The 27,642-nt window shown below is 41.1% G+C and overlaps 3 protein-coding genes across 6 annotated transcripts in view; 2 read left to right on the top strand and 1 right to left on the bottom strand.

Moving 5' to 3' along the window:
• The first annotated feature begins 797 nt into the window (after window positions 1-797).
• LOC140305498 (pannexin-1-like) lies at window positions 798-5,941 on the top strand. Its single transcript, XM_072384389.1, has 6 exons — window positions 798-1,194; window positions 2,322-2,443; window positions 3,553-3,746; window positions 4,243-4,747; window positions 4,849-5,008; window positions 5,098-5,941. The coding sequence occupies exons 1-5, from the start codon at window positions 1,014-1,016 to the stop codon at window positions 4,996-4,998; spliced, it is 1,152 nt and encodes a 383-aa protein (XP_072240490.1). The 5' UTR covers window positions 798-1,013; the 3' UTR covers window positions 4,999-5,008; window positions 5,098-5,941.
• A 458-nt stretch (window positions 5,942-6,399) lies between these two features.
• Window positions 6,400-14,700, top strand: LOC140305499 (nuclear distribution protein nudE homolog 1-like). 3 transcript variants are annotated; one of them, XM_072384391.1, is made up of 9 exons: window positions 6,400-6,764; window positions 7,150-7,240; window positions 7,470-7,623; window positions 7,981-8,129; window positions 8,595-8,731; window positions 10,527-10,703; window positions 10,779-10,864; window positions 10,952-11,106; window positions 11,205-14,700. In XM_072384391.1, the coding sequence occupies exons 2-9, from the start codon at window positions 7,155-7,157 to the stop codon at window positions 11,296-11,298; spliced, it is 1,038 nt and encodes a 345-aa protein (XP_072240492.1). In that variant the 5' UTR covers window positions 6,400-6,764; window positions 7,150-7,154; the 3' UTR covers window positions 11,299-14,700. The 3 variants fall into 3 exon arrangements, with proteins under 3 accessions (XP_072240492.1, XP_072240491.1, XP_072240493.1); XM_072384390.1 differs by having other exon boundaries at window positions 6,401-6,764; window positions 7,145-7,240; XM_072384392.1 differs by lacking the exon at window positions 6,400-6,764 and having other exon boundaries at window positions 7,158-7,240; window positions 7,448-7,623.
• Window positions 14,701-15,533: 833 nt separating this feature from the next.
• Window positions 15,534-27,642, bottom strand: part of myh11a (myosin, heavy chain 11a, smooth muscle) — a 31,624-nt gene continuing 19,515 nt past the window's right edge. Inside the window, exons 15-42 of one of the 2 annotated variants that reach the window (XM_072384388.1) lie at window positions 26,717-26,831; window positions 26,383-26,576; window positions 26,111-26,232; window positions 25,955-26,024; window positions 25,698-25,858; window positions 25,345-25,453; window positions 25,055-25,186; window positions 24,625-24,831; window positions 24,370-24,507; window positions 24,164-24,287; window positions 23,871-24,042; window positions 23,463-23,675; window positions 23,110-23,254; window positions 22,532-22,738; window positions 22,331-22,435; window positions 22,038-22,190; window positions 21,597-21,845; window positions 21,223-21,435; window positions 20,918-21,130; window positions 20,640-20,801; window positions 19,962-20,090; window positions 19,787-19,875; window positions 19,579-19,702; window positions 18,760-18,968; window positions 18,419-18,527; window positions 18,123-18,295; window positions 16,815-16,847; window positions 16,248-16,337 (exon numbers count right to left, since the gene is read on the bottom strand). In XM_072384388.1, coding sequence (XP_072240489.1) covers window positions 16,823-16,847; window positions 18,123-18,295; window positions 18,419-18,527; window positions 18,760-18,968; window positions 19,579-19,702; window positions 19,787-19,875; window positions 19,962-20,090; window positions 20,640-20,801; window positions 20,918-21,130; window positions 21,223-21,435; window positions 21,597-21,845; window positions 22,038-22,190; window positions 22,331-22,435; window positions 22,532-22,738; window positions 23,110-23,254; window positions 23,463-23,675; window positions 23,871-24,042; window positions 24,164-24,287; window positions 24,370-24,507; window positions 24,625-24,831; window positions 25,055-25,186; window positions 25,345-25,453; window positions 25,698-25,858; window positions 25,955-26,024; window positions 26,111-26,232; window positions 26,383-26,576; window positions 26,717-26,831 — 4,062 coding nt within the window. In that variant the 3' untranslated portion in view covers window positions 16,248-16,337; window positions 16,815-16,822. Of the gene's footprint in view, window positions 16,338-16,814; window positions 16,848-18,122; window positions 18,296-18,418; window positions 18,528-18,759; window positions 18,969-19,578; window positions 19,703-19,786; window positions 19,876-19,961; window positions 20,091-20,639; window positions 20,802-20,917; window positions 21,131-21,222; window positions 21,436-21,596; window positions 21,846-22,037; window positions 22,191-22,330; window positions 22,436-22,531; window positions 22,739-23,109; window positions 23,255-23,462; window positions 23,676-23,870; window positions 24,043-24,163; window positions 24,288-24,369; window positions 24,508-24,624; window positions 24,832-25,054; window positions 25,187-25,344; window positions 25,454-25,697; window positions 25,859-25,954; window positions 26,025-26,110; window positions 26,233-26,382; window positions 26,577-26,716; window positions 26,832-27,642 lie in introns of both variants that reach the window. The other variant, XM_072384387.1, reaches the window with a different exon arrangement.

The raw sequence follows: 27,642 nt of genomic DNA, 5'->3' as shown, positions 1-27,642 counted from the left end.
TTCACATTTCTTCTTACTGTGTTGTGCAAATGTTCCCTCGTTTTGTTTTTATATATTTCCAGAAAAATTGGAAATAGGTGCAGCTATGTATTTAAACTTGTGCAAACATAAATGGAAATACAGCATATGAGGCAAAAATAGAGTTTTTACCTTATTAACAAACTTGAAAGTCAGTATTTGGCCTGAGCACCTATATTCTCTAACACAGCCTGAATCCTCATAGTCAAGCTTTCTTGTCTATTCTTCAAGTAGTCTTCAGGAATAGTTCTCCACGTTTCTTGAAGGACATCCCAAAACTCTTCTTTGGATGTTGGCTGCCTTTTGTTCTGTTGAGATGATCCCTGCTTCAATAATGTTGAGGTCTGGGCTCTGAGGAGGATTTATCCCTCCTAAGACCTGTTGCCACTGATTTTCAGTCCACTTCTTGTTTCCCTGGGTTTCCCTTCCTTAATAATGGCTTCTTGACAGCAACTCTTCCATGGAGACTATTTCTGATGAGGCTTGGGCCAACAGTAGAAGAATCAACTGAAAGTTCAGATGCATCTCTCAGGTCCTTAAGGACAAGCTAATTATAGTAATAATATTTTAGATTAAGAGTAATTTGATGCAGTTTCAACCAGTTCAACATCAAATTCCCTAAAAAAGTATATCGTTTTGAATAGTCTCTGGTCACCTAAAAATAAGGCTTTAGTTTAGAAATCTATGCTGTGGTTGTTGATCTCCAACAGGTGCTCGTCACTGACTAATAGCGCCCTCCAGCGGCTGGCAGGCAGCCAGCACCCTTGGTTCAGTAACGGGACAGCAGGTTCAACCATCGTCCTCGGCTCTGAAGGGAGGAGGGTAAACAAGAATGTTCTCCTATGTTTGATATATTATTTACATTTTTTTCTTTCCAACGGGAATTATCTTAGTAATCAACAACACCTTCAAACGGAATTCGTGTTAGGTTCATTGATTAAAAAAAGACGCTCTTCTGTCAATTAGGCTGTGACGGCTTTTTGTTCTCGTTAGTCATGGCGATCGCCTCCGTAGCCACGGAGTACGTATTTTCGGACTTTTTATTAAAGGACGCCACGGAGGCGAAGTACAAGGGAGTGCGTCTGGAGCTGGCGGTGGACAAAATAGTCACATTTCTCGCGGTGGGGCTGCCTTTGTTTCTAATCTCGCTCGCTTTTGCTCAAGAGGTGTCAGTGGGTGAGTTGAATTCATGAGCGTCCTCAGTGTGCAATAATGCTGCTTATTCTAACTCAATTTAAACCTGAATTTACTAGTCGTAAGTGGAGGGCGAAGAAGAGGTGTGATATTGTCCGCAGGAGCTGAGAGGTGTGAATACTGGAGAAGGTGTAGTTTTAGTTCCCACCCTTCTATCTGTTTCACGCCCAGACATGGAAACTCATCTGCTCACTGCCGAGCTGAAAGGTGCATCACACAAATAAACATCAAAATTCACGACTCTTTTAGTGTGACTAGAAAGTATTTATCAGCAGTTTCACAATTCAAAATCATTTTAGGGAATAAGCAGAGGACGGACACTCAGCATATAACCATTACTCTGACTTAGGAGAACTCTTTTCCATCTATTACTGAAATGTGCTGTGGTCAATTTCCAGCATTGATTTTCCCAAGTAAATGCATGTAGCAGCCACAAAGGCTGAGATACAGAGATGGATTTCCTGTTGAACTAGAGATACATGAAACCAGGATGAGCTCTTTTAACCCCAGGCATTGTGGACTTTTATCAGTGTAAAACTTCACAAGGTGCAAACCAGACAGGTAAGAAAGATGCAAGGCCAGGTAAGACTCCAACTGCAAAAACTCAGTAACAGTAGAGGTAGAAATTTTAAGACAAAGCACTTGTATATACTGAGGAAATTAAAATGAAAGTGGATGAAGGTGAGTGATGAAGGTGGTCATAGTGGCAGGGAATCTAAGGGAGGTGGATAGTGTCTACTCAGAATTAAGGACTGAATGAAAGCTTTAATTGTGATGTGGCTGCAGGTTTTTTCAAATTCTAAACATTTGCAGGTTTACAAAACCCTTAAAAATTAGAGGTTCAGTGTAAATTTAACAGACGCTGTGTCTACTGTCTGAATGTAACTATTTGTCAAGTATCTGGGTCATGGATCATGCTTATTCAGTTACTATTGAACCCCCACCATTATTGGGGACAGCATAATTACCGACACAGAGTCTGCTGCAAAACGACCATGAAACAAATGAGGCAATGAGTCCAGAAGAAGAGGGGAGCCAACCCTCTGTCTGTCTTTTTTTTTTTCCAAATTTGTTGGTTCTAACCTTGATCCTTCATTTTCCTCACACAGGTACCCAGATCAGCTGCTTTGCCCCCATTGCATTTTCCTTGAGACAAGCAGCATATGCGGACTCTTTTTGTTGGGCAGCAGTGCAGCAGCAAGCTGACAGTTCACCACTGTGGCTACACAAGGTACAGGCTTTAAGAATTAGCTGCAACAGTATTGCAGCTGTGAAAGGTACATTCATATAGAAAGGTGCATGTGATGGTTGTGTGTATTATGCAGGATACAGTCCAGGTAAAATGCAAAAATCTGAGGTTTAGTAAATAGAGCAGATGTCAAGCACAGGTGATCAGCCCACAGGCAAACCGACAGACAGGGTGCAAAAGTCAGGATTCGAAAAGAGAGCTAGTGTTAAAAAAAACAGAAGCAAACCGCAAAAGTAAGGGCAAAGCAAATACTACGAACAAGCTGAGATCATTCACTTACTAGTAAACCACAAAACCGGGGGAAAAAAGGGTAAGTGACGGCAACCAGATGTGGATGACGGAGACAAATACGTGTGAAAAAGGTGTGAAGCAGAGTAAAAATCCTAAATGAGCCGGGACAAAATCCATCTGAAAGTAACGCAAAGTGAATGAAAAAGCTGACTAACAAGGGAGACAAAAACATTATTTTAAAGCAAAACAAAACTGAAACCATGACAGTGCAAAATGACATAACACTGCAGGAAGATTACACTGAAAATCCAGTTTCAGACTGGAACAGATGGTTTAACTGAGTTGTTGAGGTCACCACAGCAGCATACAAGGATCCCCACCAAACAATATATTCTTGGACTCTTTTACACCTTTTGAAACCTCATTCCTATGTGTATAATGTCCTGCACAAACATTTTCTGTACAGTGTATAGGGTATAGTATAGTCAGTGTTGAATTGTTCAAATTTTCCAGAGGTCCACAACTGTTGGTTAGATATTAGATACAAAATTATTTTGTTTCAAATTGCTTTTTGGCAGTCAGTGTCGATCTATACAAGATATTTTACACAGTACATCACAATAATTCAAGAATCTTTTTAAAGTCTTAGTTTTCAGCACGATACAGTATTTGATTGACTTTAATATGAGAGTACAGCATGTTTCCAAACATCCTACAGGATCTCTGAATAATAGAACAGCCTTCAAAATACTTAGATATGTTTTTCTTAGGCTAAAAGCATGCTGGGTTAGATAATTTCCTAAAATCAAACTAAAACATTGGTCATTTAAACACACTCCTCTGTTCTGTTTTCTCCTCAGTTCTTTCCGTACATCTTGCTGTCTCTGGCCATCCTCATGTATATCCCAGCCTTGCTTTGGCGTTTCACTGCAGCTCCGCACCTCTCCTCTGACCTCAGCTTCATCATGGAGGAGCTGGACCGCTTTTATAACCGTGCCATTAAACTGGCCAAGAATCTAGCATCGTTAGATGGCAAGGACGAGGAAAACCAGAGGTAAATCCCAAAGCTTTCTGACTACATCTGAATACATTTTTACTTATTGTTTAATGCTTTTACTGGGAAGTTGCAGGAAGTTGCAAAGGGTGTGCACAGTGGATTTTTAGAGCTGAAAAAAAGCACACTTTGCATCTGCAACGGAGCACAGCTGGACTGTTTTCATTTTTGCTGTCCTCAAGTAGTAGGTAGTGCTAAAAAGATATGGAGCCAGTCTGCAACTGCGTGCTATTAATCATGCTGAATGGGACACCGAGATCACAGGGAAATTAATTCAAATTGTAAGTGTCACATAAAACAGATAAAATGTGGTATATCTTCTTAGAAAATGTGAAATACTATGAAACTCAGTATATGAGCAGTTTAATCTAAAGCTTTGAGCCAAACTGATGTTTTCCTTCGCTTGATTTTATCTTTTGTCTTGCTTTTATCTTTTGTCTTGCTTTTACATGATAATGATTATTTAATCTCTTGTTTTATCTCCCTTTTTCCACAGCACTGCTTTGGAACTAACTGAGGGCTGCTTTAAATACCCTTTAGTGGAACAGTATCTGAAGACCAAGCGCTCCTCCCGCAGCCTTGTGGTGAAGTACATGGCCTGTCGGAGCCTGACTCTGATCATCCTCCTGCTGGCGTGCCTTTTCCTTGGCTACTACATTCTGCTGGCTTCTCTCACTGATGAATTTCCATGTGACCTGCGGACAGGAGTGCTGAAGAACGACAGCCTGGTGCCGGCTGCTGTTCAGTGCAAGCTTGTGGCAGTGGGCATCTTCAGACTGCTCAGCTACATCAACCTGGGAGTATACGTGCTCCTCGCTCCATTGGTGGTGTTCGCTGCTCTTGGACCGGCACGGCAGAGTTCCAGCCTCCTCCAGCCTTATGAGATCCTGCCTGGATTTGGTGCTTTGGGTGTGGTCACACCCGTCTACAATGACCTCAGTATCTATCTGCTGTTCCTGAGAGAGAACCTGAGCCAGTTAAAGTCATTTAAGTGTCTGCAGGTGGGTCTTGACATAATCACTGCAGGTCCAGTACAGTGTTTTTTGTGTATTTTCGTGTAGTTTTTTCCTTTTATAGAGTAGGTAATGTTTCTGTTTAACAGGTGCTGCAGTTGTTGCAACAGGCTGGCGATGAGGGGTTCGACACTATGTGCCTACTGCGAACTCTGGGTCAGGTGAGGACCGATGTGTTAGATAGTCAGAAGACGTGCTCACACAAGAACAACACCCAAACAAATAAGGCTGCGGAATAATCAAACTAAGGTAAAGAGGAAGAGTTGGTCCGTTTATAGATGTCAAGTAACAATATTGAAAGAAGTTGGATCTAATCTCTGGCTTGTGTTTTTCCTCAGATCACGCTGCCTCGTTTCTGAATGATTTAGGTGGTGAGGATAAGCCCTACTGTGATGGCAAAGAAGAACTGGGAGCAAAAACCTGTGCACTTATTATTATTACTTATCTGAGAATATGGATGCAAACAAACCTACAACAGTGTTCACTGTCTGTAGTTTGATCTATTGACAGTTTAGCTCTTAGACATCCTATTTGTAATTTACAAAAACTTCAAGGGCAGATATGTTGAGTCTGTTTTTTTTATGGCACACACAACTTTTCTTAATCTTTCTATCAAGCCACATTATTTGGACTGAAAACAGTTAATTAAACAGCCCACTTCCTAACTCCAAGGATGGAATAAGACTTGCTTAATATGTTTTAATGTATAGGTAGAAATGGAAAGTAGCGTCCATCTGAAGTAAGCAGCTGGTCAGGTGTGTGGCTCTTGCATGTTCTACTGTTAGTCTTTTTTTCCTTTTTTTCCGTTTGCACAAGTTACCTCCTATAGTCTGGAGACATGCAGGTTATTCCGTGGTGGTACATTGGCCATACATGAAAGCGCTTACTGTCTCTTAGTGTTAGGGACAGTTTTGGCTGTGTTCAAGAGCATGTGTTTTTTTTTAAAAACCTGTAGCTGTGTAGTTAACAGCAGAAGCATGCTGTTTGTATCTAGTATAATGCAGTGTATGCATCCTGAAAGGGAAAAGTCATGGGATTATTATCAGTCCTCATCTTATGGGGAATATGAATTTGTATTCTTTCAGACTGTAAAATGTCAATATCAGTACTGTGAGAAGAGAGGCCTCTCAAGCCTTAACAAGTCCTTATAGAATTAAAGTATGATGGTCTTACTTAAATCCATATGGGCTCTTGCTGTTCTTTACAAACTAACTTCAGTTATGAAATATAAAATAACTATCAAGACAGTTGTGGAAATGACTATCAGGATGTATGATGCAATCAGACTAAGCATACATGAAACATCATTACCACGTGGCGAGAATAGTGCCCAGGAACATCTGCACCGAGTATGGGTTGAAAGTCAAATTTACAGAGCTAAGATTCTGCAGGACTTCCAGATCCTGACAGATAAATTGGTGATAGCAAACCAATTGGACATTGTGATGGTCGAAAAACTCCAAAGGAAGGCAGAAGTGATAGATGTAGTTATTCCAAGAGAGGCAACATCAATATATATACAGGGTGCGATTTGTGAAAAAAACAGAGGAGGGGGGGTAATGTTTAGAAACATTTTATTCAGAAAAATTACCACACAACAGTGTGAAAACATGAAAACTGTTTATTCTTGTGTAGATAAACCTTACACTTAGGCGACATAACGTAGGTGGCAGGCCTATTTTGAACGACAACTTAACCACTGCATTACCTTGATTGGAGACTGACAGGCATCACAACAGTAGGAGGGGACGTTGTCAGAGGCTCAGCGGCTAGAGGTTCGTTCGCTGATCTGATTGGTCAATCTTCATGTGTCGTCATCTGTAATGTCCAATTGCCTTCAAGAAGCGAATGATAGTTTGTATTTGGTTGGCGAGTCGAGTGCTGTGCTAACGTAACGAGAGATTAGTTTGCGCAAGTCACAAAACGTTAACTCCGGAATATCGATCCATACGTCGAAATACATTCCTTTATATGTAGCATGTTGTAGCTGTTTCCTTTTATGCAGGTGAGTCCGTTTGGTTCTGGTTAGCTTTGACTTGTGATCACATATTCTGATCTCGGTTCTTAGCGTTTTAAGTCTTTTTTTTAGCCTAAGTTAGCTTAATGCTAAACCAATGTAGTCTTCAACACCACTGGCTACACTTTCATTAACCATCTGTTCATTTTATATATTGCAAAAATAACATAGAAAACATATTTGTCTGTTACTTTCCTCGGCTTTTGAGCATTGTGACAAAATTCATAGTGACGGTTTCTTTTATGTGCTAATCTAGTTAGCGATTGCTCACGGTTCAGAGGTTTAAACTGTGTTGATGTGTCCTCACGCCAGACGACTGCAGAATAAAAAGCTCTAATTTGAATAACTTCACCATCATCTTTTATCAGAGCAGCAGACATGGTAGAGCCGACGGCACATTCATTTGCATCCCTAGAGGAGGAGCTGGGGTTCTGGAAAGAGCAGGCACAGGGACACCAGCAAAGGTAAAATATTACTAGATCTTAACCAGCTACCTTTAATATAAATGACATTTTTAAGACCTTGAATGAATTAAACTGAACATAATTACCATATATTACCACGACCTGGATGACTGAGAATCTTCATCTACGTAAATGACAATTACCTCTTATAGCTAAAATGATGTTATGCATATTAGTTTATTTTATTTTTAATTTTTTTGTTTGGAGTTCAACATGTTTTTGTCACCAGGGCTGAGGAGGCTCAGGAAGAGCTACAGGAATTCCAGCAGATGAGTCGAGATTATGAAGCAGAACTTGAAACGGAGCTGAAGCAATGTGAGAGTCAAAACAAAGAGCTGCGGCTGGACAACAACCGGCTTCGCATGGAACTGGAAAATATAAAGGTAGAACACCTTGATTATAAAAGACATTGGTCTCTGTAGAGCTGGAGAAGCCTGCTGCTCCAGTTAGTGACATTAAGTAAATGTTACTGGTGTCTCATTTATACAGACACTCGGGTTTTGTCATCTCTAATTCAGCTCATCATTTACTAGGAAAACGTTGCCTTACTAAGCAGCTGACTGCTGTTTTTGTTTTGTGCTGCACGGGAAGCGGAGCAGTAATAGAGACGATGAAGGAAGGACTGGTTCTGAAAAACACTTGTCCTCTTGTAAAATGTGACGGTAACTTCAATGACCTGCAGTGACCCTGTAAAGTATGCAGTGTAGGAGTCAGCTGAGTCGTCCGTTTGCTGTTTGCAGGAGAAATTTGAGTCCCAGCATTCTGATGCTTTGAGACACATCTCAATGCTGGAAGAAGATCTGGCAGAGACCAAAGCAGTTCGAGATCATCTACAGAAATATATCAGAGAGTTGGAGCAGTCCAATGATGACCTAGAGAGGACGAAGAGGTTGGTGTTTAGTGTGTCTTATGTCATCAATTGACTATTAACTTTTTCATTCTTTTTTTTTTTTTATTATTGTAAACTTTTAATCAATGTGCTTTTACTATTTATGATGTCTTTCTTTTAATTTTATTGTTTTATTTTATTTCTCTAACGCGTCTAAGTCCTAAATGTTGATATTTAAGTTGATATCCAGATAGAAAGCAGAGCGTAGATTCTGTGTAGCTGATGAGTTATTAAGGCAGGTCAGGAACCACCAGAGACTTTTCTGGAAATGGGTACCGTAGAGAAAATTAACAACTTTTCTGTCTTGTTTTCTTGCATTTCATTACATTAAGTAAAGCATTTTGAATTGAACTTAGGTACGAATTGTGTTCTAAATACACTCTCTTCACTTCACAGTGACCAGGTGTGCTCTGACCCTGTTGCATATAGATACTCTCCCATAGCTGTACTCTGTGCATATTCCAGGGCTACCATCATGTCTCTGGAGGACTTTGAGCAGCGGATGAACCAGGTCATTGAGAGGAATGCCTTTCTGGAAAGTGAGTTGGACGAGAAGGAGAACTTGCTCGAGTCTGTTCAGAGGCTCAAGGACGAAGCGAGAGGTACGCTCATACAAAACACTCTCTGTGGCTTCTCAGTTTCACAAGAATTGCCGATTTATTCTTTCAACTAACTCTGTGAATTATGATATTGGATTCATTTGATAAGTCCTGGTTTCGATACATTATATACATCCCTCCTGTTTATACTATATGTGATCTAATATGTAGTTATGTTCAAGGATATAGGTGCTCACTAAGATCTAATTCTCATTTTTGGCAGTGTTTAAATGGCTTTACATGACTCCTCACACAGCCATGGTAGAGCCTCGATTCACTGAAAACATTTTGGACTGGATCTTTAAATATTTTATCTCTATTATTTAAAGTAGCAATATGTAAGATGGAATTCCAAATAGTGGAGCGCGTCGTCACGCTTCCCCTAATGACGCTCTCACAGGGTGCCAGGTTGACGTCTCTGAACCTTGACTAGCACAGGACGCGTGGAACGTAATCCACAATGGAGATACTAACCTCAGTTCACTCAGAAAATGTGGCCCATACAGTTCATTGATTCTCGAAAATACATACATAGGAATATAACTCTAACGGGTTTATGATTTCTATTTGATAAATAAACAGCTAGTAGCTCCAGAGCTGCAGGACTACATTAGAGAAATGCAACCAACCATACTGCAACTGCCAATCAGACGCTCAGATCGAGCAAACCCTCCACAGTCAGAATGAAATTTGTCTGAAATCGAAATCGAAATCTGACTCGTAATCTACACTGCAAATTGTGACACGAAGAAGTTTAGTTTGGTTTGTAATGAGAGCGAGAGAGCACTGGTCGACACAGGCGCCAATTTAATTGTTTGCCCTTGAGTGCCCAAATGAAATAAATACCATCGTATAAAGATAATTTAATTCTGACTATATGGGGGTGCTCACTGCTTCTGAACATCTGATTTTACAAAGAATTCCTTTGTTTTCCAACACTGAGAGGGTGTTGTTTTATTCCGGTGGGTCAGAGGGAGAGAGAAGGTCCTGAGTCGGGAAGGAGCCACGGCCCGTCTCTCTCTCTCCTCACATCATCTACATCAATGGAGGGAAAACTGAATTCGGGTGGAAAGTTTTATTTACAAGATTAAACTGGCTGATACGGTCTGAATGCAGTAGTGTTACCATGCCAGCTATGTTCTTCAACTAGTTCTTCCTTGATAACCCAGCTGCACACGGATCATAGACAAATGTTTATGCTGTTCACAATGAATTTACGGTCAGTTTGTTTGTCCTGTATTGTGGAAAGGCCGGATAACCCTAAACAACTGCCACATTTGCCCTCGGTCGGACCACCATCTTGCATTAGATTATTTGACATTAGTCGAAGCTCAATGCTTACCTGCTCTGAAGAAAAATAGCCAACTCTGCATCGGTCTTAAAACCCTTTTGGGTCTGAAGCAGTCTCCGTCTTTCAAATATATCTCCAATATTGATCCGTGTTCTGGAGAGTTTAAGGTCGCTTTGAAAAGGACGAGGCTTCTTGGGTCTGGTAGAGTCCATCTCTGACGCTCGCTTGCATCATTATAGTGCGCTGTATTTGTGGCAAATTTGTTTCATACCTGGCAATACATGGGATGAAATGAATCGAATAAGAACATTTTGGTTGTCGGGTTTTTGTCAACAAGCAAGTATTTCAGTTTTATTTTAAAGCCTCGAATTGTTTTATCAAACAATATGAAAGACATCACATGGCGTATTACTGTTCTGAAGTCTCTGCAAAGCAGTGAGCTGCATAGTTTAGAAGAAAAAAACTAAGAAAAAGATGACTTTCCTGTTTGTTTGTTTTTTGTGGCAGATCTTCGGCAGGAGTTGGCTGTACGACATAAGGAGAGACGACCGTCCAGCAGCTTGGGCAAAGACACAGATCGCTCAGATCTGCCGTGCTCCTCCCCGGTGAACCCATCTATCCCCGTTACGCCCTCCAAACCTATCAGTTCATACATCACGCCCCCTGCCTCCAGCATTCGACGAGGTAAAGGACGTTAATAACTTTGCGTTTCACGACATATTTAATTTTCATTCTATGTAGTTACCTGTTTTGTTTTAGGTGATGGTCTAACAGGGACCCCCCTCACTACGTCTGCGAGAATATCTGCGCTCAACATCGTGGGGGAGCTGCTAAGAAAAGTTGGAGTGAGAAATTTAACAAATGTACTAAAATCATTGCTCTGTTGTGGTTTTGCATGTTTGTGCAAATGTTTTTTGTTTGATTCCTGTCAGAATTTGGAGTCAAAGCTGGCATCTTGTCGAGACTTCGTGTACGACACATCTGTCAGCAGACCAGCTCTTCCGGCCGGCCCTGGTAGTCCTTCGGGTTTAGAAACAGGTCCTGAGATCCAAGCCAGCAGCTTGGTCGTTCCTCCTCAGTACGACAGGTGAGGGAGAAGAACACCGGAGCATCTCTTTTTCTTGTAATTCGATCCGGATAAACTTGCGTAGAGTTTGCTCATGTCTGCTGTGTCTTGTCTTGCAGTTTGGTGAAGCGGTTAGAGTTTGGACCAGCTCCTCCGAGAGGGATCTCCCAGGGTCCCCACTCTCCACAGGGAGGTGTCAAGATCCTGCTGTAAGATGGTAAAAATCTTGCGCCACCACCCTCCCAACCCTCCTTCCCCTTGTCAAACTACAGTAACAGGACTTTGAGCTGAGCTGTCTACGCCTCTTGCCCTGCTGAACTTGTTGATCAAGAAAGCCTTTCTTCTTGCGCTGAGCTTCTCACAGCAAGTATGAGAAGCTCCATCCATCAGTGTATGGACCTTTTCTGCTTCAGGCTTACACCTTATCATATCTCACGAAGCAGCACTTCATCTTGTGTAACATCAAGGAATGCAGAACCCATCACTCTTTTTCTCCATCTTTGACGCTGTGCAGTGTCCAGGACCGTCTGTGTCTGCTCTTTTCTTTGATGGATCGAGCACAGCAGAGCCCACAAAACTTATTCAGTGTTGTTGCTGCACTCACACATTGATCGTGACAAACATAAGGACCAGCTGTATTGATTACAGGCACTGGAAAGTGACTTTGGTGTAGGGACCAAGACGCTGGAGTGGAATTAATGAAAAGGCTTGAAGAAATACTGTGTTTATTACAAAGTCAAAACCAAAGCTGTGATAGAAGAATTCTAGACAAAAGCAGTTGGGTTATTTTTCTCTGAATAATGTTCAGTGTCTACATACATATTCTTTCAACCATTAGCTTGATATAATCTCATACGGAGTATAGTTATCAGATATTGTGGGTTTAAATGTTTACAGAGAGATTTTTTTATTTTTTTTTTTGTCTTGAGAACCCAGACGGAGTGAGTTAATGAGCTGAGAAGAAATAAGTTTGTATTTTAGCCATCCCTGCTTTAATTTGTGCTGTTACCTTCTCAGTTTATGAGCCTTTCTCTGCTGTGACTAGCTCACTAGTGAAAGGGTTATATGTGGGTTTTTTTTTTTTGAGTAGGGCTGTGTGAAGTAATTATTAATAGTCAGTGGCTGCGTCTGGACTGCACACTCGTTTACTCTCTCTCATTATTTAAAGGACTCCATTGTGGATACGGGCAAACGGCACCTAATACATTTCAGACACCACTTCGATATGGTGGTTTTCCATAAATGTATACATATGTGCATAAACTAATGCCAGCAGGCCAAAATGCCAGCATGGTCAGCAGAACTTTGTTTTTAGTACACAGAGTGCACGTTTTAATTGGCATCACAACACAGACTCAATATTTTAGGTGACAAATATTTGCACTTTTGTACCATTTATTTTTTGTATTCACCTGTATCCATCTACACAATTTATAACAACTGTATAATAATCTTCAGTTTGCTAATAATGAATTGATATTACCCAAAAAATACAGTCGTTGTAGCTCATGTTCCAATAGTTGAAAGGTGAGCTGCGTTTAGACTGAACAACTTAAGCTTAAAGAATTATTCTTTTACATGTTTTACTGATATTTTCTCAAGCCTGCCGCTTAAGCAGAAATAGACTAACCACCTCACGATTGAGATCTCTCAGGCGTCGTATTTTCAGTGGGTCTTTAAGATCACAATGTGAAGTCACAAACGTTGGTGTCAGCTCACGGTAGTAATCTCACAGTAATCAAACAGCATTTCAAAATTGCTGACTCGCTATAAAGTGAATGAGTGGCCGGTTCAAACGCAGCCAGTGTCTTAATCACAGTAAACGGCAGTCAGAGCACTCAGTTTGAATAAGGGACCCAAGACTGCAAAAAACCAAATGTTAAAACATAGCTGTCCACAGCAAGAAAAAGAGCAGAGTTTCAGGATTTAAACACATCTTTATTATTAAAATAATGACTCATAAAATCTGCCCCTACCAGAATCCCTAAAACGCATCACTGAATGTATTTGGAAGTATTCAGATTTATTTACTTTAATAAATTGGCCAATAAATGTGTTAGATTTCTGCACATTAATTAGCAGATCGTTTTTCCTGGTTCGGCCCATCTTGTTTCTCCCTTTTTCTTTCTTCATCTCCTCTCTTCTTCACTGGATTCGACTGTTTTCAGTCAAACAAAACAAAACCCAACCAAGCAACAATGGACTTGCATGGTGGTAATGAAAGAGTATTCCTCACAAGATGGCGCTCCCGTTCCAGCATACAACATAGCATGATGTGTGCTCACATTGTCTGAATATTGAGATTTAACACCAAGTTCCAGAAGTCAATTGTTTACTTTGTCGCTATTTTCCAAACCAAGGAACATCAGGTCAGCGTATCCTGCAGCTGGTTCGTGATCAGCTGAGGCCGTTGGGAGATTGCTGGCCTTTGTTGCTGGCCTTTTTTTTTTTTTTTTTAAATCGTGTTTTGTTTCCAGACTTTTCACTCGTTTTTCCTGTCCTGGGGTTTTGTTTTTGTGGGATTAAACTGTTGGTCACAGCTGATCAGTGGCAGGATTCGTTTATTCGCCGCTGTGCGTGCAGTGATGCGCAGCAACAGGAGACTTCATCAGTTGAGAAAATGGTGAACAAAGACAAAGTGAACAGCTGCCTGATGTAAAAGGGACGTGGTATAAAATTCCCTGCATACAGTGCTCGCTCAAACCGCCCTGACACTTTTTAGGTTTAAGTTTTTGATGGAGGAGCATTCAGTCCACTTTAGCCTTTAACGTGGGAACATGGGTTATCAGTTTCTTTACACTGTCAAACATTTTGAAAAAAGGAAATGTTTATTTTTTCTGTATTTTCTTTTCTGGTACCACACAGACCTGTTGTATCTGACTATTTTCTTGTGTGCAAGCATTGTCAATGTGAGGAAGTTTAGGATTTCTTCTTCAGAGATGAGATTTGCCATGCTTCAGATTTATCATCTAGTCTTAGAGGAACCTTTGTTATTCACTGATTTTTAGCTGATGATAGAATTTAGGCGGGCACACGTGCATTACTGAATGTATGGTAATAATTCTCTAAATCCACTTTGCCTCTAAGGGCTGCACGGTGTACCTAAGGGAGAAGATATTGAGCAATAATAGATTTTAACAAGTTAAAAATGAGCACAGTTGATAGTATATATCTGCAGGTATGTAGAGCCTATATTGAATACTTTGTTCCTGCTTGTTTTGTTTTGTAAGAGGATGTTTGTGCATTTGTGGAAAGGTTTCTTGTGACAGCTGAGCTTTTTCCTGAAATGTTTCTGGTTAAACTGAAGTTGTCATTACTGCCATCCAGCAGCTCATTCAGCAGATGATACTATTTTGTACTTAGATCTCAGTTCAGCACACTGTAGCCTGTGTGTAGGAAGTAAATGGTGACATGAGAATTGTTGTTCCTGCTCCTATGTGCTTTTTATCCTCATTGGGCAAACAGGGGCTCACTGTAATTGCAATCCTTGACCACTGTGTTCTGGGTGTTTGTATGCAATGCCTCTTCAACTGCTTCTGTATGTGCCTGAGGTACAACACCCATCTTTTATCCTGCTGGTTTGCAGTTTTATGATCTAAACAAACGACAATAACATTGTGAATCCGTTTAAAGTTACTGACCAAGACAGAGAAATTAAAAAAGATAAAGTCAAAAGATTTAAATTTTTTTTAGGATCTTTATTTCTTGTGCTGGTGGTTCAACAATTAATAGATACAAAGGGTGGCATGTAAACATTAGTTGATTATACATAACAGTATCAAATGAGATTGAGTTTGTGATGAGGAACTTTTAAAACATGTACAGTAAATCTGAGCAAAGAGAAGATATAACAATATGAGTGTTAAGTGCCCAATATCGATAGCTGGCTCGTGATTTTTATGAATAGATTTACTTTAAAGGGGAACTCTGGTATTTTTAAACCTAGACCTTATTTCTGGCATGAAATACGTTGATCTTCTCACCGAGAACAGTTTGGCGAAAGTTGGCGTCCTTAGAAAGCTATTTAGATAACTCGCGATCGGCGTATATCCATATAACGGAGTGAACAGGGCAGGGATGCAGCTTCAAAATAAGGCATTATCTGTCTTTATTTCACCAATACTTTAAGAAGAATGAACGAACGTGTACTATAGCTCTGTTAGCTCATAGGTGCTGTTATGTGGCTACTTGCAGCTATAGGAGAGCTAACGGGAGGGATTTCTACACAGGCACTCTACTGGGACCACTTCAGCCACACGCATGGCTGCAGCACAGCTCATTCACTCCGGTAAGATGTCTTTACAGATAATGCCTTAGTTAGAGGCTGCATCATCTCTGCCCCGTTCACTCCGTTATATGGATTGGGAGTTATCTAAATAGCTCCTGAAAGGACAGCAACTTGTGCCAAACTGTTCTCGGTGAGTAGATAAACGTATTTCATGCCAGAAAATAAGGTCTAGGTTTAAAAATACCGGAGTTCCCCTTTAAAACTTATCTGACCTCAGATGTTTGTCATGATTGGACTAAAGGATATCTAAATATGTAAGGGCACATTAAAGGTGCAAATAATGTAAAACGGTGATTAGAAAGTCTTTCCTGGCTAAATATTTGTCGGGATACAAACGTCAGCACTGATTGGAAGCAGACAGCGTTTGGAAATGACCCTACACGTCCAATCTGAGTCCACTTCAGTGCTGCTCTGAAACAGTAACAGCAGTCACAGGCAACAGGACGACAGTCGCTGATAGTAGTTGCACATCTGTAAATTGACTTTTCTCTGCATTAAGTTCAAGGTGGGTGGTAATTAGAGGCACCTATTATTGTGTACAAAACATCGCATAAGAAAGAATCAGACATTCAGTGCAGTTCAAAACAGTGTATGTTAAAAACTAAAGGAACAGCAAATCACACATCAACAGAGCCACCAAAACAACTCTTGTGTATAACAAGGTCTGATTGTTTTGTGTGCTCCAAAACAAGAATACCAGTACACTGCTGGAAATGAGAGAAATATATATTTTGAAGTGATGTGGAAGATAGCAAAGCAGGCTTTTGAAGTTACTTTTTGTTTTTAATTGGCAGGCGTTGCCCTGAACAATAATTCTGATATCATTAACGCCCCTTACTCCGAGGACTTTGTTCCATTGAAGTCGTTTTGGGAGTCTGCGTCCTCCTCTGAGGCATCCTCAACCACCCTTCGACCTCCGCCCATACGCCGCGGCGTGCTGCCAAAGGAGGGCTCATTTCCACGCCTACAAAGTCACAGAGGTGTACACACCACATGGATACAAACACAAAAAAGACAGAGGCCCAGTGAGAGGAAGAGATGGTGTGTGTGCTTGTTAAGGTGTGTTTAAAAACCACTCAGGTGTTGCACACCACAGAGAGGATCGATGAAACGCAGAATGTATAGATTGTGCTTCGGTTACAGCTCAAGCACGCCAGTTATGTTTGTAACTCATTTAAGTCCTTTTTTTCAGGAAAATGAGTTCGGTTTATGACACGTAAACCAAGCACTGAGAGAATCATGGCCATCAGAAAGTGGGAATAATGAGAATTGATTTGCTATTCATTGTTTTTCTGCTAAGTCACTGGTAGTCGATGAGCCACATGTCTCTCAGTTGGGCTCAGTGAAAGAAACGAGAGCATTAAGAGTGAGTACGGAGAATTAGAAGTCATTGTAAATGAATGAGAAATGGTGATGGGGTAACTTTTAGTTGCAGAGGTACCTGCCGTGTTACTCCTTAGGTTCAGGGTTGCCTCTGTAATAGAGATGGACATTATTTTGCTTTTGCGCAGTAAATATTTTTAAGATCTTGCTGCTCAGTAAATACAGATGTAATTTACAGCCAACACCTGATTGTTGTGTAAAGTTTGTGTTTAATTAAGTAAACCAACTGAAGAAATATGTGAAAGCTTCAAAAAGTATTTAAAACCTTCAGGATAAGGCAGAGGTGACAGTGCTGTGCAAAAGTCTTGAGCCATCCCTCATTTCTTTATATTTAGCCTCCAATAATCCAGACTATCTTGTAATATTTTAAAGTGGCTTGAGCAATATTTCTCCAGGCTTTGTAAAGGTCTGTTTAAGTTTTTCTTTGGCCACTGGCTGCCATTTCACTCATTTTAAGTACAGAATTGGCTAAAGTACTAACTCAGATCCTGACCATTTTCAGAAGAATGCATTTAGTTTTTTCTTTGCTTCTTAAGCCATTTAACACTAACCTATCAATCTTTCAAGCATGAAAAATCCCCTCAATAAAAGGGGAAAATTACAACAATCAATTTAGATACGATTGTGTAGTAGAAGCGTGTTAGTGGCCAGATGAACAGGATCTCAAAGTGGAAAAAAAAATCCAGCAAAGACCTGACACAGGACCTGAGAGATGTATCTGGACCTTCAGCTGATCTATCCACTGTTGGCCCAAGCCTCATCAGAAATGGTCTCCAAGGAAGGGTGGCTGTCAAGAAGCCATTCTTAGAAAGGCTGAGCTATGCCAAATCACACAAGAAGTGGACTGAAAATCAGTGGCAGCAGGCTTTATGGAGGGATGAATCCTCCCCAGAGCCCGGACCTCAACATTATTGAAGCAGTGTGGGATCATCTGACAGAGAACGGAACAAAAGGCAGCCGACATCCAAAGAAGAGCTTTGGGATGTCCTTCAAGAAGCCTGGAGAACTATTCCTGAAGACTACTTAAAGAAATGACAGAAAGCTGTGTTGAAAAATAAAGGTGATTGTTAGAACTGCACAAACTTTGTTTTTCCTTATATGCTGCATTTTCCATTTATGTTTGCATATGCCTTCTGTTTTTCTTGGAATATGTAAAGAAAAAAGGGATGACTCAAAACTTTTGTACAATACAATCATGATCTAAGGACAGCTGTAATCCTTCCTATTTTAAAAACGCGTCTCATATATATGTCATACGTAACTCAGATTTTTCTAACTGCAGAATCGGTTCTGTTGTAGCGTCATAGGAATAAAAGGTGAAAGACACGAGACAAAAACACGATAACCAGAAGGACTCTTGCACTACCTGAGTTTGCTCTTGAGAGAGTTGACCTCGCGGCTCATGGTATCGTTGGTCTCAGTGGCTTCGTCCAGCTCGCGTTGCAGCTTCCTGCGGGCGGCTGTAGCGCGCTGAGACTCCTCCTCTGACTCCTCTAGCTGCCGCTTCAGCTGCTTCATGCGAGAATTTGCCTTCTCCGCCTTTGATGTTAACAGAGAGAATATCCCAACTTAGTACTGTCCTCATCTCTTCCCCAAATGTGATCAAAACTGCATGTTTTCTTATTTTTTGTAATATAGTATGAAGGAATCAAGCATTTTTACCTGGTCTTTGTACTGTTCCGCCTGTTTTCTTTCGTCTTCCACCTGCATCATCAGGTCTTTCAGCTTCTTGTCTTTCTGACGCAAACTCTTGGCACTTGCCTGCTTGTCCCTGAGACAAGATGGACAAGAACTCAAAGTGACTAAATGTGTAAGAAAACGTGTGAACAGTTGCATGATTAAAGTCCATCATAAATGTAGAGTGAAAGTACCAACTTCAAATGATAATGAGATTACTTGAACATAAATTCCTTGTTTTAAAGTTACGCTTATCTAAGTTTACTGTCTGTCATGAGATTAGGCCAACTAAGGGCTTATAATGTGTTTTATCATTTGTCCCTGACCTGTTCTCCTGCTCCAACTGCTCCTCCAGCTGTGCCACTTTAGCCTCTAAGACGGTGATGGAGGACTTGAACTTTGACTTGACCTGGTTTTCCATCTCCTGGAGCTTTGCCTTCAGCTCCTTGTTCTGGCGCTCCATCTGCTGGCGAGCGCTCTCGTTCTTCTGGGAAGTGGTGCGCTCCGTCTGCAGCTCATTGTTCAGCTGATCCACCTGAAGATGGAGCACATGCACAGTAAAGTGTTGCGATTGCTTGATTCACTATAGATCGAATAGTCTATTTTGCTTAGGAAACTTCCTAACTGAAAGAAATGGCAAATGAAGTATTTGAGTAGCAGCCATGATGAGCTGTTCACATTCGAGAAATACTAAGAAAAGAGCTCCAATGCTTCCTTTAAGAACTTCTTTAGCATAGGATACACCGGACCATACATTAAAGAAAGATGATTCCGTCTCACAATTCCTTACACCTGCAACTTTCATAGCGACACTTGATCATTTTCATCCAGTTGTACTAAATATATATTTTTCCAGGATAAATATGAGGACAAGAGGCTGTGTTTGAGAAGCCTGTGACACCAACATATTTAACTTGAACCATGATAATAGACAAAGTGTTTACAAACACTTTTTGTAGAATATTTATTGAATGTCTGTAGTTTCAGTGTTGCAAATCCACTTCACAGATTCTTTAAGAATTTTTCCTACCATCTTTCCTAAACCCGTTAATGTTTCCCATCAAGGTCAAGATAAAGAACTTTGGGAGACATGAGAATGAGAGACATATGTCATCTCTCAAGCAGCTCCTGTCTTGTCTTGTCACCTGCTGTGTGCTCTTCCTCAGCCTGTCATTGATGATTTCCATGTTGCCCTGCTCCTCCTCCAGCTCCTCCTCCAGCTGGGAGATCTTCGCTTCAAGACGGCGCTTCTCATCTGCCAAGGCCGACCTGAGCACATGGACCAAAGTGGGAAATGTCAGCAGTGGTTTTCTCTTTTCACTTAACAAAGTGAAGCATGAACTTTCCACTCACTTTCCAGAGGAATTGCTTGCCAGCTCATCATGCAGTTCGTCTCTTTCAGCCTCTGCCTGCTTTCGCGCCCTTTCAGCTGCAGCCAGATCCTAAACATAGATTAGAATTGCATCCAATTATTTGAAGCCTCCCCTCGCTGTAAACGTGTTGCCTTGTTAGGAAGCTACAGCGTTACCTCCTGTAGCTGCATGAGCTCAGCCTCCAGACTCTTGGCCTTCCTCTCACTCTCCTTTGCAGTGGTCAGCACCTCCTCCCGTGCAGCACGGGCATCCTCCAGCTCCCTCTGGTAGTCCTTCATTTGGGCCTGGAGGGAGCAAGAGAACCAGAAATACAGATGGAGAGAGATGACATATCAGAATGGGATTTGTTTACAGTACTTGATATTGAGCTTCGACCTGATGTTTGATGCAGCCTAACGATATTTATGTTTATGCATTTACAAACCTTAAGGTTTATACCCCTGGAAAAAATATTGTTGTGTGGTTGTTCATGCAGCTGTTATAGAAAAATATTAAACAAATCACAGACACTGCACAAAACTGTTTAATTTAACAGCTGAGCACTCTGTCTTTGTGAAATATAGTCTAAATAAATTAGTTGTAATTAATTTTTTTCAGGCTTTTCTGTTTGTAAATCCCATTTCCTCAAGCTTATTTCATTCAGAAATAAAAATGATTACTGGATTGTGCTCTTTGTTCTGCAGCATGTACGAAATGTTGAAAACTCTTTTTGTTTGTGCAAACCTCCGACAAGGCATGTCTCAGTTTCTAAACCAAAAACACGGGTCCATTGTACAACGTCTACAACTGCAATGTTCTCAGCTGAAGCTGCTGCTGCACCCTGTCATTCTCACCTGGATTTTGCGGAGCTGCTTGATGGCTTCTTCTCGTCCCTTATTGGACGTCTCAATCTGTCCCTCCAGATCTTTCATGTCTGTCTCCAGCTTCTTCTTGGCTGCTGTTGCCAGAGCTCTCTGTTTGCGTTCATCCTCCAACTCTGTCTCCAGCTCACGCACCTGCAGTCAGTGTGCATCATTGTTTAAGAAAACCATCCTCGCTGGTCTGACACTTTAATACTGAATATGATTTCGGTCTTCTAGCTGATCAATAGATGTTTTTGACGCTGCTTTACCTGCTTGACAAGCTGTCTCTTTTTCTCCTCTCCCATCTCATCCCGTCCGATGAGGTCTCTATCGAACTGGGCTTTCAGGGCCTGCATGTTGACCTCCAGGCGCAGCTTGGCATCTTCAGCCGCCTGCAGCTCGTCCTCCAGCTCCTCCAGCTGGGTTTTCATCTCCTCCACCTGGGCCTCCAGGCCTCGTTTGGACTTCTCCAGCTCGTGTACCTGCCATTAATACATTTTAAAATGAACTTTAGTGCCCTAATGGTTTTGTCTGCAAAAGAAATCTGCTGATTGACTGACAGTCGAGCACTAACATTTTTTCCAACATCGTCCTTGGAGCTGATCAGGTCCTCCATCTCCAGCTTCAGAGCCTTGTTTGCCCTCTCAAGCTCCTCTTTGGAATCCTGGGCCTCCTCCAGAGCCCTCGCCAGAGATAAAGCTTTGGTCTCCTTCTCTCTGGCCTCGGCTTCTGCACGGTCTCTCTCATCTGCATATTTACTGGAGATACTCTTTTCTTCAGCCAGCATCTGATGGTCACAGTGGACAAAGGAACATGTATTTGAAATTTCAGAACCTCAAATTTCAACAAACACTTGTCAAATTCAAACTGGACTAAAGCCTGTAAGTTTTAACAGTTAATGCTATTATCCTTCAAAAGTTTATTCAGAAATTTTATTGTAATTTGTACCTGGTCAAACTTCTTCTGCTTCTTCTCCAGGTTTGACACAATCTGTCGCTGGCTATCAAGGTCCATGAGCGTGTCCTCCAGCTCCTGCTGCAGACGATTTTTGGTTTTCTCCAGCTTGTCATATGCTGAAGCCTTCTCTTCAAACTGATTGTTGGCCACCTCCAAATCTCTCTGCAGACGTTTCTTCCCCTCTTCCAAGAGCTCAATGTTTCCTGACATTTCCTCTATTTTCTTCTTTCCATCTGATAACTGAGCACAAATAAAAATTGAGTTAATAAGACATTTTCAGCTTAATTGGTGGTTCCTCTCCCTCTCCTCCACCTCCAATTAAAGTTCACTGAAATCGCTCCTCTGTTTCTTACTGATTTTCATATTTTCCGTACCCCCTCAACACGACTTCTTATCATTTTTAAATGAAGAGCTCCTAGTCCGATTCCTGACCTGAATATTGAGGGTTGACACATGTCTCTCCACATTCCTCTTGGCCTCCATCTCTTCTTCAAGCTGCTCCTGTAAGCTGTTCTTATCATCTTCTGCTTGTCGCAGCTTTGTAGAGAACTGCAGTTTCTGACGTGTCTCCTCAGCCAGCAACTCCTGTTGCATTACACAGTTCAGTGGTTAATGCTTAATTTCTTACAGATTTCCTATTAGTTGGAATTATTGATAAGTGTCATTGTAACAGGAAGTGGTACATGCGGACTGTTTCATTCAACATATTTCAGTACATACTTTACCTGTGTGTCTTGGAGTTGGGAGCTAAAACTGCTAACATCTTTGCTCAGTTTGATGTTCTTGCCCTCTGCTTCATTCAGTAGGTTTGTTACACTCTCCAGTTCAATCTAAGCAGACATAAACAAGATGTTTATGGGACTTCAATTCCTAGCATTTATGTGCACTTGCATGGAGAAGTGATGGAACAATGGAAAGAGATTTACAGTCATCTTGGAGCAACGCTCGCCAAGCTCAGCCTTCTGCTTCTCGCTGTCATTGAAGCGTGACTGCAGTTCTGCCACTTGACCTTCCAGCTTCTTCCTCTTGTGCTCCCCGTCTTGCTTGGCCTGAGTCAGTGAGCGCACCTCTATGGTTAATTCTGATGTTTCCTTCTCCAGAGCTTGTTTAGCCTTCTCCAAGTTTGTCTTCACCTGAGCAGAAGACACAAGTGATGAGATATGACAAGTTTTCAGCCAATAGCTCTTTGAAAATCACCTTGTTGGTACACAAAGTTATGTGTCTTTGTGACAGGCCACTAGTAACTAAGTGCCTAAATTGGTACTTTGCTAAGTTGTCTGTTCTTTCTGGAGACAACACTGGTTAATCCCATGAGTTAGGTGCCTTTTTTACGCTAAAATGATTCAGAGGTCAGTGTTAAGTGGCTTAACAAACCATAACAAAAAATAAAAAACTTTTGCTCAAGACCGCTTGAAAAGATTACAGTCTGGCTGCTTGAAAGCAAAATATAAAGAAAGGAAAGACTCCTGAGCTGTACTGTATGTGTGAAATAATTCATGCCTACTCGTTTAGACTGCTCCAGCTGTTCACTGAGCTCCTCCACAGCCTGGGTGTGTTTCTGTCTCATCTCATGAATCTGAGCCTCATGTGTGCGGTTCTCATCATCAATGGCTCTCTTCAGCAGCGTCACCTCCTGCTCACGTTTGGCTCTGTATAAAAACAGAATCATAGAAATAGTTTTATATTTTACAACCATATATATTATCTTACCTTTGTCTTACAGCAAAATAGTTGTTTCTTGGTCTGTTACTGTGTTGTCATTTAATCAAGATACAATCAGCCAAATTTCTAAAATGAAATAACTTTTCATGAGTTCTTTGAGTTCTTACTTGTATATTTGAGCTTATTATGACTGACCTTAGCTCCTGCTGTGTGGCAGTCGTGTCCAGGGTGTCCTCTAGCTCAGACTTCAGGGCCTCCAGCTCCTCTCCGAGGTCTCGTTTGATCTTCTCTGCCTTGTTTCTGGCTGCCCTCTCAGAGTCCAGGTCTTCCTGCAGGTCAGAAATGTGTCCCTCAAGCTCTCTGATCTTCTTCAGAGCATTGTTTTTCTGGGCTGTCTCGTCCTCTAACCTAAGAAGATGAAGAGTAAAAGTCCTAGTGAGCTTGGTTGAAATAACGTATATGGGTACATTTATTGTAAAATTGCTACAGATCAAATGATGATTCACTTTGCAAGAATCAATATTTGATACTTTTGAGAAATTAGTCAGGATATGAACAAATCAACATTAGGCAAAAATCAGCGTAATAGGAGTCTGATGTCACCTAGCCAGAGCATTTTGTAACTCTTCCTCCTTCTTGGCAAGCTGAGCTTTGAGCTCAGCGATCTGGGCCTGCAGGTCAGCTATCTGCTCTTGTAGGTCATTAGACTCGGCCTCCAACTTGCGCTTTGCCTTGTCCAGCTCCTGGCGACTCTTTTCTTCTTTCTTCAAGCGGACTAGAACAGAAGAAAGATAACGCTCAGAAATCTACATAACAAACCCGTGGCTTTCATTTGCATGAGTACAGCTCGGATTCTTATGTCAGTTATGGTATTACTAAAGCATAAAAATGACTACCTTCCAATTCAGAAATCATGGATTCATGTTTATTTTTTAGCTTAGTGAGGTTCTTAGATTTCTCCTCTTCCTCTGCCAGGGTGGAGCTGAAGTCAGCAATCCTTTCCTCCATCAGCTTACGCTCCTAAAAAACATCACAAACAAACTCTCTTAGAAAGTGAGTGACTCAATGAAACCTCTCATTAATGCTGATTTCTAAAACCTACCTTAAGAAGCTTGTTGTTCTGGTCTTCCATAACCAGAACATCCTCCTCCAACTTTTTAATCTTTCCTTCGCAGGTAACCTTTTCCAGCTGCAGCTTTTGACGGGCATCCTCCTCCTCTTCTAAATGCTCCTCAAGTTCCTATATTTAAAATGACCATCAGTTCCGTCATCTGTCAGATTAAAGACCTTCGAGCACAGAAAAAAATCAAGCCATTGAAACAGCAGACATGTGAAAACGTGAAACTAATGTGAAGACCTGCATCTGTTGTTGCATCTTCTTTTTGTCCAGCAGCAGTGACTGAGCACGTTCTTCCTCCTCATCCAACCTCGCCTCCATCTCATGCAGGATCTCCTCCAACTCCTGTTTCTTAGCCGCTAGACGGACCCTCATCTCTTCAGCCTCAGCGTACAGCTCTGTCTCTGCCTGAAGCTGCTCCTGGAGAGCATTCCTCTCTTCAACAGTCTGTAGGGCACACAATTAAAGACATTGGTTCAGTTTCTTTATCAGTTGATAGCTCACTAAGTGCCATTTGCCACTTGCCACGTGCCTCGCTTGCTTGCTTTCATACTTGAATTTAATTACCTCTGAGAATGAACCTGAAATTGCTAGCTGGACACACTTTTAGATAGTTGTTACAGTAAAGAAGAATAAAAAAAAGTGTTTGTGACTTTGTTTAATCCTTTACCTGAGTGTGTTTCAAGGTGATTTCTTTCATCTCTGACTCAATCTTTGTAGCCACTTCCTTGGCTCTCTGCAGCTCTTCGTCCTTTAGACTCATCTCCTCTTCCTGTCGGGTCACTTGCAGCAGTGGCTTGACCTGTAGTTAGGAAGAGTATGTATAGGCATGTTAAACAGTGTAAATTCCGCATTTTTAACTTTTGAGATCACTCTTTTAATGAAATCCACATGAAAATACAAATTTAGCTCAAAAAACAAAGTTGCACTGTGACATTGATGCATTTGTCTGTAGCTGACCTTTGTGAAGAGCCTCCACCACTGCCAGTTTCTTAGTTTGAGGTATGCAGCACAGTTCCTCTGGATCACTTTCATGGCTGTCAGCTGCTGCTGTCTCTTGGCAAACGCCCTTAAAAAATACAGCAGTAAAAGCCATTTAATCATGTATGATGTAGGGTATCATGTAAAGTTTTCTAATTTATGGCAATAAAAAAGGAAGATGACTAAACTATTAATATGAAATCCTCCCTGGTGTCAAATAAATGTTTCCAAAATACTGTCCATTAGCAAAAACTGTTAGGAATCTGATGCGCCACAGACAATTTAGTTTATTAGAGGATGAAGAATGACTTTAGAAGCTTTTATATTCATACTTTCTGGCCAGGAAGCCTCTTGCTTGTGCCTGGAAAGCGATGATGATCACAGTGATCTTCAAATCTCTCTCCTCCTCCAGCTGGGCAAGCACTCCTGTGCGGAAGAAGATTTTACTCTGCCCAATTCTGTACAGATTGGGGTCCAAATCCAGATGCTTTATCTACACAGACAAGAGATCAGTGGTATGAGTATATATAGGAGTACAGAAAAAAAAAGTCAGTGAGTATGGATGGGGATTTTAAATGTATGTGCCCACCATGAGGCAGCAGGCTTGTTTGCCATCCATGAAGCCTTTAGGGATAGCACTTGCAGCCAAGATCTCATAACTGTGAGGAGATAAAGAGATATCACGCTTTGCACAGAAATATGATAAACTATATTTTACACTCAATGCAAATTGTTTAACATTCACCGTTGGCGGAACTCCTGGAAGACGATTCTGTTGGGAAAACCTTGTCGACAGATTCGGATTCCCTCCAACACTCCGTTGCACCTCAGCTGCTCCAGGACGAGGTTAGCATCCAGTTTCCCTGCCTGAAAAGATTACATCTTATTAGCAGTGATATGCAGTGAATGGACTCTTTCAGTGCTAATCGTTTACTGTATTTTTAGTTTATATTTTTTTTCTTAACACATTAATGCAGAGGATTAGACTTTGAAAGCCATAAAAGACACCAGCTTTACCCTCTTCTCATGGTTAGGGATGATGCATCTGACGAAGTTGGGCTGGGTGTTGTGCAGTGTGGTCATGAGTTTTGCCAGAGACTCCTTGTAGAGTTGTCCTACTGTGCGGAACATGCCCTTCTTGGTCTTTGAGGCGCTTGGCATGGAGCTGTCTGTCATCTTGGCTATTGTGTCAAGGCCCACCACTCTGTCCGCTGAAACACACAACGCACGTCTGTTGTAAATTCACACATCTATGTGTACGTTTACCATGAGATGAAAGTGTGGGCAAGGTGTACGCTTTGCCTTAGATCTGTCAGATTTTGCATATGTGTGTGCATTTCAGACATCTCACCATCTTTCCAGAGGTCTTGCACAAACTGACTGGAGGAATTGCTGAGCAGTGTTGTAATGTTGTCATTCAGAGGATCCATGTTCTTTGTCAGCCAGGCTGTGGCGTTATAGTCCACCTAAAAACAAGTGATTTTAGTGATTTTTATGAGACAACAGCAATAAAAACATTTTAAGCGTTCTTTGACACAGTGTTTTTAAGTATGCAAATTAAAGTGCTGGAACATCTGTTCAGGCACAGTATACTAGTATAAAAAAAACTCAGGGTCTTGATAAAATTCAAAGCCTCGTTCTTTTTCAAAAGCTTTGCCGATTCTTGGATAATTGACTGTCTTATAACGATGATTACTCCCAGCAACTAAGTTAGAAGTAATTTTCAGTGATCAAAAAATGTCTCGTGATAATGTGACGTTCTAAGTCAACTTGATGCCTATTTTAGTTTGAGATAAAAGTAGAGAGCAAACTAAGCTTGAAATACATGAAATGGCATAATAGATTCTGCTTTCACTCGCCTCAGGATTTACAAAGAAAATGCTGTTTTACGATGTTATGATGTATTTGGAGGGCTTAGTTTCCATTTGAGGACACTGTGGGCCATACTGAGGTGTTCCATGGACTGCTTCTAGCCCTAGGGAACTATTTTGCCTATATCAAGCCTAGGGCTTTGCTGTTATCTTACGATTCTTAGTTTACCTGTTTTGATACAGAATAATTTAAATTAATTTAAAAAGAACTTTAGACTGGGCCAATGTTGAGTTATCTTCCTTTCATACTTTTGAACATACATTAAGTTGTTTTCCTTTTAAGATGCAAGATTTGGGTGCTACTTGTGGATATATTTAGCTTTAGATTGGTAGGATGGAGAGCAAAGCTATTTGTTTGTTCTTTTCCTTCTTATCTTGAGGGAGGATGTAAAAACTCTAGTTAAGA

The sequence above is a fragment of the Leuresthes tenuis genome, unplaced genomic scaffold, assembly GCF_036924035.1.
Source record: "Leuresthes tenuis unplaced genomic scaffold, fLeuTen1.0.hap1 SCAF_4, whole genome shotgun sequence".
Classification (NCBI taxonomy): domain Eukaryota; kingdom Metazoa; phylum Chordata; class Actinopteri; order Atheriniformes; family Atherinopsidae; genus Leuresthes; species Leuresthes tenuis.
Note: the sequence above shows the minus strand (reverse complement) of the source record. Positions and strands in the feature narration are given on the sequence as shown.

Coding starts and splice junctions, on each gene's coding strand:
- LOC140305498 (XM_072384389.1), top strand. CDS start 1,014: ATGGCGATCGCCTCCGTAGCCACGGAGTACGTATTTTCGGACTTTTTA. Junction 2,444..3,552: donor CACCACTGTGGCTACACAAG/GTACAGGCTTTA, acceptor TTTTCTCCTCAG/TTCTTTCCGTACATCTTGCT. Junction 3,747..4,242: donor AAGGACGAGGAAAACCAGAG/GTAAATCCCAAA, acceptor CTTTTTCCACAG/CACTGCTTTGGAACTAACTG.
- LOC140305499 (XM_072384391.1), top strand. CDS start 7,155: ATGGTAGAGCCGACGGCACATTCATTTGCATCCCTAGAGGAGGAGCTG. Junction 8,732..10,526: donor GCTCAAGGACGAAGCGAGAG/GTACGCTCATAC, acceptor TTTTTGTGGCAG/ATCTTCGGCAGGAGTTGGCT. Junction 10,704..10,778: donor TGCCTCCAGCATTCGACGAG/GTAAAGGACGTT, acceptor GTTTTGTTTTAG/GTGATGGTCTAACAGGGACC.